This window comes from Oncorhynchus gorbuscha, linkage group LG14, assembly GCF_021184085.1.
Source record: "Oncorhynchus gorbuscha isolate QuinsamMale2020 ecotype Even-year linkage group LG14, OgorEven_v1.0, whole genome shotgun sequence".
Taxonomy (NCBI): Eukaryota; Metazoa; Chordata; class Actinopteri; order Salmoniformes; family Salmonidae; genus Oncorhynchus; species Oncorhynchus gorbuscha.
This window is the reverse complement of record NC_060186.1, coordinates 15,477,553-15,487,142: the sequence shown is the minus strand read 5'-3', so window position 1 is coordinate 15,487,142 and position 9,590 is coordinate 15,477,553. Positions and strand designations below refer to the sequence as shown.

Sequence of the window (9,590 nt, the reverse complement as noted above, 5' to 3'; positions counted from 1 at the left end):
TGACAAAACAATCAAAATACAAAATGTATAGTTGCATCCCAACTGGTTACAAACAAATCAAAAGACCGGATTCATTTATTTAAGAAAACCTGAACAAAATACAATCTTTATTCGTTATGTACATTACATACAATACAATTCTACAATAGGCTCTCTACACATTCACGTTATCCACAGAGTAGTGCTCATTCACGCACTCTAGAGTACCCCACATACTCATGAGTCCCAGTTGGGGAGAAGAGGGTGCAGATGAAGAACATTCCATTTACCTGAAAATGATCATTTCCTTCCGCTCCCAAAAATAAAATGTATTTGGCATTGTGATATATATTTTCTGCAAAGGTGCTTCTTTCTAGTTCTTAAGCTTATCTTTTATTTCTGACAAAAAAAGAAACCACCGCAAAAGTCTTCTATTCTGTGACAACGACCATAAATAATGAGTAGGGCCTAAATAACAGGTTTTATTACAAATCTATGATGGTAAGTATGACACTTTCTCTCTGGATCTCAGGTCAGAGAGCTAATATTTACTAAGCTTAATATGGTGGCAGCAGAAGACAACCATTAGCAAACAGACACAAACAAGCGCACACACACACACACACACACAACACACACACACACAAAGCATACAGGGGTGTGCACCCTGCACACAAGCAGCAAACGCACACAGAAATTATCGATTCAAATGAATCCAATTCTGATTACTGAGGACATGAGTGCAAACGAACAGAGAAATCGGATTTGATCACTCACCTAACAATAAGATCAGATTTCTTAAACCAGATGTAATGAATCTATTGGGACATAGTGTACAATCTGCCAATTTGATTAGGATTTTGATCAAGGATTTGACAAGAAAAAGCATGTCTAAAGTTTGGCTCTACCACCTGACAGGACTCAAGCACCAAGTGTTTGTCTCGTTGAATGTGAATAGTCCCTCCCTCTCTGGTTATCTGATAGTGGAGTTGATTGATCTCAAAACAAATGGGGATGGATATTTCACAGACTCCATAGGCCTTTGCCTAGAGTGTACTCTGCATACTGTACAGATGTCTCAGAAAAATGCTAAATATATAGACAATACATACACAATGTAATGGAAGACTAGGCTGCTACTATTCTTGAGGGAAAAGGGGATAACTTCAATCATCTCTCCTACTGAGATTAATGGAAGAACAATATGAGGCAAATGTTTGTATTATGTTACACAGGTGGACTAGACAAAATACCCTGGCGATCCGAGACAAACACACATATTGACGGACACACACACGCAAGCTATATCAAAGGGCATCCTCAGTTCCAGCATAATGATTAAGAACCAATCAAAAACATTTCCTGTACATCAAAACTTTGGCTGGAGCCACAAGACAGATACCATTTGATAACTTGGTGTTAGAGATCACTTGTGAATGCTCCTATTGCCTTATTCTGAGTAAGAATGAAATCTAGTGTTCTGTATTTCTTTAGGTCAGAAATGAAGAATGTCCTGTCATCACTGTTTGCATGAGAAACAGATAGAACCCAGTAATCAGGCCATCTCCTAAGGGGAGACTGGGCTCTCCCTCAATGAAAGCAATCATTCATTCTTTCATAAAATAACTTCCATCGTCAAAGGGAGATACATCTCAGCCAATGAGATCATATGTGTACAGATGTGTTTGTACATTAAAAAACTCCCTGATACAGCAGAACCATCATGTTGCAGTTCTCTTACAAGATGGGGAGTGAGTTTAAAAAAATAACATTCATACTTGGAGACTACATTTCCCACCATGCCTCAGTGACAGAACCATGGTTGCATCACACTAAAGCTACAGTAGCCATTACCAGAATCCCAGGCTTTTGACAACTTGACAATGTTTTCCCCCCAAACTCATGACTGAATTTTACATTGATAGAGGATTTAATTGACTTAACTTCATTTGACATAAATTGTCTCTTAGGATCATAATTCTATTGTTTCGATATAACACAATTAACATTTTGACACAGTGTGAAACAGCATGGCAGACAATCATAAATATGGGGTATATAATATGGCCACCAATAATACAGGCAGAGCAAGCAAACAAAAGCATGAACTTGGTTGACGGTATATTCAACGTACTGACAGGGTGTCATTACGTAACAACTACTTTCACAAGCAGGTTTGTGTGAGTGAGTGTGTCAGAGAGAGACAGATGCAAGACAGAGCGGAAAATAAGAGACTCCTTGATCCAACAGGCTACTAATGCCAAGCAAACTCAAACGCAGCCTGTAAAAGTAATGTAAACCTCACAAATCAAATCAGTTATCACAGATATGTTTGGAAGAATTCTGGGTTATTTTTGCCCTGTTAAATCAGTTTATTAAACAAAGACTATCAAGACTATCAGAGTTTTTCTTCTTCTTTTTCACACAGTGATATTCAGTATCAACCCCTTTAGATCACAAGTGGCCTGACCCTCATTTTCCGTTTTAGTTGTTGAAGAACCAATGTCCTAAAGAGGGGGTCAACAAGTGCAGTCCACGAGCAGAGCTCCACTGAATTTGGAAGGGTCAAGTGTAGAAAAATATTAAGTTTGGCTTTGGGCCGGCCAATCAGAGTCTTATTGGCGTATGGTGGTGGTGCATAGGGTTGTGGGGCGGGGCTAGAGTGTGATGAGGTCAACAAGGTTACCCTTGGGTGGGGTCATGGTGTCCGGGAAGAAGTTGACGAGCATGTCGAAGAGCTGCGTGCGCTGGGCATACGTCTGGTCCACGTCTGAGAAACCTGAGAGAAGGAGGGAGAGGGGTCAGAAGAGGAGGAGAGATGAGTGAGGGAGGAAGAGAGTGTGAAAGAGATTGGAAGAACAGAGAGGGGAAGAGAGATGGAAAGGAATAGAGAGAGGGAAAGAGGGACAAGAGAGAAGGTGAAGGGAGAGAGTGGTGGGAAGAAAAGACTCACTTCAATTGCTCAATCTCCACAGGAAGTCCTATGAGCTCAAAGGTCACATACATGCTCAGAAGGTCATGTGGGAGGATCAAAATGAAAGTACGTCAGAAAGAAGGGCAAAGGGGGGAGCGGGCGAGAATAATCGTTCCGTTCATTGGTTTTCATCTACTGTGTGTCCAGTGAAGTATGCAGAAGGCTCTTACCCAGAGGGATGAAGTCAGAGCTGGACTTGAAGAGAGCCGAGGGCAGGAGCTGGAACTGAATAGTCACATCGGAACACACCATCTCAGTCACTGAACACTAACGCAACACCGCCAACAAATACACTTCCATTATTCCTGGTAATAATATAAAAAACAGGCTTGGAATGTTACATTATCAAACCACTTCATATGTTTATTTTAAAGGTGACCGATTAATTAGGGCCGATTTCAAGTTTTCATAACAATCGGTGATTACGACCGATTAGATTGCAATCCACGAGGGGACTGCGTGGCAGGCCAACCACCTGTTACGTGAGTGCAGGCAGCAAGGAGCCAAGGTAAATTGTTAGCTAGCACTAAACGTATCTTAGAAAAAAATCAATCTCAGCATAATCACTAGTTAACTACACATGGTTGATGATATTACTAGTTTAACTAGCTTGCCCAGCATTGCATATAATCAATGCGGTGCCTGAAATTGTGTCACTTCTCTTGCGTTCAGTGTAAGTCAGGGTATATGCAGCAGTTTGGGTCGCCTGGCTCGTTGCGAACTGTGTGAAGACCATTTCTTCCTAACAAATACCGTAATTAATTTTCCATAACATTGAATTATGACATAACATTGAAAGTTGTGCTATGTAACAGCAATATTTAGAGACTTAGGGTTGGCACCCTTTCGATAAAAAACGGAACGGTTGTGTATTTCACTGAAAGAATAAACGTTTTGTTTTCGAAATGATAGTTTCCAGATTTAACCATATTAATGACCTAAGGCTCGTATTTCTGTGTGTTTATTATATAATAATTAAGTCTATGATTTGATATTTGATAGAGCAGTCTGAGTGGTGGTAGGCAGCAGCAGGCTCGTAAGCATTCATTCAAACAGCACTTTCCTCCGTTTGCCAGTAGCTTTTCACAATGCTTGAAGCACAGCGCTGTTTATGACTTCAAGCGCTCCTGAGATTAGGCTGCCAATACTAAAGTACCTATTAGAACATCCAATAGTCAAAGGTATATGAAATACAAATGGTATAGAGAGAAATAGTCCTATAATAATTACAACCTAAAACTTATTAACTGGGAATATTGAACATGTTCTCATGTTCTGAGCAAGGAACTTAAAATGTTTTACATGCACATATTGCACTTTCACTTTCTTCTCCAACAACATGTTTGATTATTTGAGACTAAATAGATTTTATTAAGTTAAAAGAAAAGTGTTCATTCAGTATTGTTGTAATTGTCATCATTACAAATATATATATATATAAACCGTCCGATTAATCGGTATAGGCTTTTATTGGTTCTTCAATAATCGGTATCGGCGTTGAAAAATATTATTAATAGTTTACTTGATCTAAAAGCACAGTTGAATAGATAACACTGCACAATGTGCAAGTATCTCTCTCCCTATCAGTCAACCCTCCCTCCCTCCCTCCCGTCCCTCACCTCTTTGGTCTCATCAGGGTTGGTGTGGTCCACGGTCAGAGAGAGGTCGTTCTGCAGGTACTTCAGAGCATTCAGAGGCTCTGACTGGGCCTTCTCCTCAAACCTAAAAACACACGACAGATCTTCAGGTATACCCACAGAGAGCTTGAGGAAATCCTTTAGCCTAACCTACAGAATCTCTGTACCACACAAGGTGAAATGATCACCGCAAAGACTGCAAAATGAACAAGGAGATAATTCTTCTCTACAATGGCAAGACATGGCCACTAGGTGGAAGCAGTGTCAAAGCAGAACCCAAAACTAGAATTGTGTCATAACTCCTATACATTTGTCTCCACTGTTTTGCTATATGGTACAGAGGTTACGGTTCAGTTCCAGGTGTCTAGTCCATTCTCTGGTTCTGTACCTGTACTTCCTGATTAGGTATCTGCAGTGTCGGAGCAGGTACTCCTTGGAGGGGCGACACAGCTTGAGGGACCAGAAGTCATCCAGACGCATCTTAGGAGAGCACGACTTCCCTGGGTTTCCTCCAAACAGGTAGTGTACCTGGACACAAAGAGGAAAAATAACACTGGATATATTAGCACAACCATCAATAATCTCAAAACCGCAACTGGTCTCAGATCATAATGATAGCCTGAAACAGTATTTAATAAAATGTTGTGCGCTTATGCTTATAGCATTTTGTAGAAGTGTGTGTCCATGTTCTTCACTGACATGCTGCTTGTTATATTGATGCATCTTAGTCTGGTTAATGTCATGTGGCAGTCTAAAACTGATGTGTTGATGCTGCTGTCTTGGTTCAGGTCTCTCTTGAAAAATAAATGTTCTCAACCAGACTAACCTGGTTAAATAAAGGTCAAATATTTGTTTTTAAGTGTGTGTGTGTGTGTGTGTGTGTGTGTGTGTGTGTGTGTGTGTGTGTGTGTGTGTGTGTGTGTGTGTGTGTGTGTGTGTGTGTGTGTGTGTGTGTGACCTTGTGCATTTCGTCGTAGACCAGCTGGTGTGCGAAGCGTGGACAGGGCTCCTCCTCCTGTAGAGCTTTACTGGGGTTCTCCTTCACCGCCTGGTCATTCTTATACACACACGACCTGCAGCATGCACACACACACACACACAGTACAACAGTTAGTACGCACATAGCCGTAACCCTGAAGAGGAACACCCATTGTGTTTCTATACCTAAACACGCCCACACACCCCGAAGCAAATACTGGAACACACTTCTAGACAGCCTCCTACGGAGAAACACACATACATACAAACAGACTTCATTTACTGGACACTCAGTAAAAAGAACAGCTGGAGAAAGAAGTGTACAGGAACCAGCAGCAGGCAGCACTTTCAGCCTGTTTTCTCACAAGCACTGTTTCAACTGACCAAATTAGCTAGGCCAAAACAAAGACTTTCTCCATGAAGGTGCAGCGGTACAACACACACACACCCTCTGAAACACACCCCCTGAAAAAAACATTTTGTTCTCTTTTGAAGGGCAGAGAGATTATGAAACTCGCTTTCAGGTCAGGAAAGCCTTTGAAATATGACACTACTGGTTGATGATTGTATCAAAGCGTCTTATTGTGTGCGTTTGCCGGTGCGTGGGCGTGTGCAACTATACTTGTGGGGACCAGAAGTCTCCACAAGAATAGTAAAAAAATATTTTTGTTAGTCCCAACAAGGTCAAATGCTATTTCAAGGGGGGTTTAGGGTTAAGGTTAGAATTAGGTTTAGGAGCTAGAGTTAGTTTAAGGGTTAGGAACTAGGGTTAGTTTTAGGGTTAGGAGCTAGGGTTAGGAGCTAGGGTTAGGAGCTAGGGTTAGGAGCTAGGGTTAGGAGCTAGGGTTAGGAGCTAGGGTTAGGAGCTAGGGTTAGGAGCTAGGGTTAGGAGCTAGGGTTAGGAGCTAGGGTTAGGAGCTAGGGTTAGGAGCTAGGGAAAATATGTTGAATGGGATTGAATTGTGTGTCCCCCACATGGTTAGTTATACAAGACTGCGTGCGTGTGTGTGCGTGTGCGTGTGTTTCATACCAGTTGTTGCGTGCGATGTCATAGATCCAGAAGGAGTTACGGACGTTCTCCTCTCGTTTGTCCTTGTCCTTGCTGAGGCCAGACAGGACGTGGATCTCATTCAGCTCTGGGTCTATGGTGGCCCTCTGGGTGAAGCCCGTCATCGGCACTTCGGGACAAACACACATCAGAGAGAGGTTTAAAACATAGACTGGTGCTTCTGAGATAAGAGAGAGAATAGCAGGCTACATTGATATAACAGCAGGGATTCAGCATTTTTCCTGGTCACAGAGTTCTGGGCTCTATGGTTATTTGGATAAAAGCGTCTGCTAAATGGCATATATATATATATATATATATATATATATATATACGCTATTGCACATTGTTTCCATCGAGGCCAAGATTAAAAGACTTGAGAACTGGGAGACTACGAAAGCAAAAGGCTGCTCACATAGCAACGTACATAGCAACGAGACTCGCTGGAAACAAGCAGGACACAACGCAAATGTACGTTTGTTTTTCTACCGATTTGCATTACTGACAGAACAGGATGTGTTTGCGGCCAGTGTAAACAGTATGCAACTATCCATATGCATGTTGTTTTACCCAGATTTGCGTACAATGCTGGTCTAAAGCAATCCTCTGATTGCACATGTGTTTGAAGTCATGACACATCAGTATATACAGTATGCTACTATTCATACGTATAGCGGAATATGGAACACACATAGGCCAAGTTCCTCCGCTTTGTGGTCATGTATTTCAGTCGTTGTACGTAAGAAGCAGGTATAAGCTTTCGCAATGACTACATAGTGTATAAAATCTATGATGGTAAGTTGAGGAACAGTGTCAAAACAAAGACGCTGTTGGGTGCTTTTTAATCACTTAGTACTACCAACTTGTACTAATACATTTTAATGGAACCCACCATATGCTTTAGGGCCATTTCTCAAACAAGCGTCATAGACAGTTTGACAATCACACAACATGAATTATGCGTCGATGTCCTGTTCCAAGACATTAACCAAGGCATTAACTTCTGCATAAACAAAACAGGCCCCTAGGTCAATCCGCCTGTGTAACTTGAGTAGAGAGTACAGATGGTTTTAGAGAATCAACAAAACAAAGAAGTTTATTTGAAGAACAAGAAGAACACACCAGAAAGACAGAGCCACTAAAGACTGTGCTCTGCCCTTCAGACACAGCCTACGTCCCAAATAGCACCGTAAAACATGTGTAGTGCACTACTTTTGACCAGACGCTACGGGCCCTGGTCAAACGTAGTACACAATATAGGGAATAGGGTGCCATTTGGGATAGATGGAGCTCATTAAAGCAAAGTTCTGAAATGGAAATGAACAGGGAAGGGAGATGTCTCTGTGGTGCCGGAGCAGAACACAGAGCAGCTGCAGTGGCGATAAACATTAGAGAATGATTACAAGAGCACTGTTTGGCTTGCTACTTCCTTCCTGCCAAAATATATTCTGTTCTTTCGCTCTCGCTTGCTCATTCTGCATCGTTCGGTTTCTCCCTCGTCTCGGTCTTACTCGCTCTCCCTCCATCTCTCTACTTCTGCCTCCCTCTCTCGTTCTTGCAGGGTGACACAGATGCGAGAGGCACACAGTGAGGTCCTATTAATACTCTGCCATTATCACGCCAGTCCAGCTCTGCTCTGTCCAGCCAGAGATCTTAGACAATCTGTTTCAGGACAACAAGCATCTCTTTCTCTCTGCAGCCCTGTGCCTTTTAATGAGCTGCAATGAAAAGTCTGTCACATGTCACTTTAATAGAAGAGACGGCATCTCCTCCTTACGCCATCTATTGCATCTGAAACCACAGATTCTATTACATTCTTTAGTGTAAGGGTAGATGAAGATACATGTGATGGGGACAGTTCTGTAAATGTAGTATCACGGAGTTCTAAGCTTGACAGGAAAAAGACACATTAGGCTACACACACACACACACACACAGCTGCTGACCAAAAGCATCAGTTGATAGCGACTAAACGGAGTGCAATGTTGCGATTTGCTCAAGTTAGCATTCAGACTGTGTGTGTGTGTGTAGGGTTGCAAAGGGAGGGTACATTACTGGAAACGTTCTAAGTTTCCCAGCAAACTACCATAACTTTGGTATCTTTCAAGGATGTAATTTATCACAAGACATCTACTGGCCATTTTGGGTACTTCAGATTATCACAGGCGTCTAATCATCTGGCCCTCTGTGTGGCCTTATCACATGTAAAACATATGAAATAATGAATAAGATGATTTAAACAAAAAAACAAAAGATGATGAATGACAAAAGCTGTAAAACAATCCTAAATATAAACCATCAACTTAGTGAATACCATCGGTGTTTGATTTGGATGCGTGAATACCATCGGTGTTTGATTTGGATGCGTGAATACCATCGGTGTTTGATTTGGATGCGTGAATACCATCGGTGTTTGATTTGGATGCGTGTGTACACACACACACACACACACACACACACACACACACACACACACACACACACACACACACACACACACACACACACACACACACACACACACACACACACACACACACACACACACACACACAGCTCTGGAAAAAACGAAGAGACCACTGCAAAATGATCAGTTTCTCTGGTCTGGGTAAAATTAACATGTTTGTTTTATTCTATAAACTACTGACAACATTTCTCCCAAATAGAAATAGTCATTTAGAGAAAATAGTAAAACCAGAGAAACTGATCATTTTGCAGTGGTCTCTTAATTTTTTTCCAGAGCTGAAGAGAGATATCTCACACGTTACTGTTCAAACGTTTGGGGTCACTTAAAAATGTCCTTGTTTTTGAAAGATTTATTTTTTAAATTGTCCATTAAAATTAACATCAACTTGATCAGAAATACAGTGTAGACATTGTTAATGTTGAAAATGACTAATGTACCTGGAAACGGCTTATTTTAAATGGAATATCTACATAGGCGTACAGATATCGATTATCAGCAACCGTCACT

At 41.4% G+C, this 9,590-nt stretch overlaps 1 protein-coding gene across 1 annotated transcript in view; it reads right to left on the bottom strand.

Annotated features, from left to right (window-relative positions):
• Positions 1-26: 26 nt before the first annotated feature.
• Positions 27-9,590, bottom strand: part of LOC123994540 (muskelin-like) — a 37,581-nt gene continuing 28,017 nt past the window's right edge. The window contains exons 13-18 of the mRNA XM_046297241.1: positions 6,599-6,746; positions 5,549-5,663; positions 4,979-5,118; positions 4,573-4,675; positions 3,124-3,178; positions 27-2,758 (exon numbers count right to left, since the gene is read on the bottom strand). Coding sequence (XP_046153197.1) covers positions 2,637-2,758; positions 3,124-3,178; positions 4,573-4,675; positions 4,979-5,118; positions 5,549-5,663; positions 6,599-6,746 — 683 coding nt within the window. The 3' untranslated portion in view covers positions 27-2,636. The remainder of the gene's footprint in view (positions 2,759-3,123; positions 3,179-4,572; positions 4,676-4,978; positions 5,119-5,548; positions 5,664-6,598; positions 6,747-9,590) is intronic.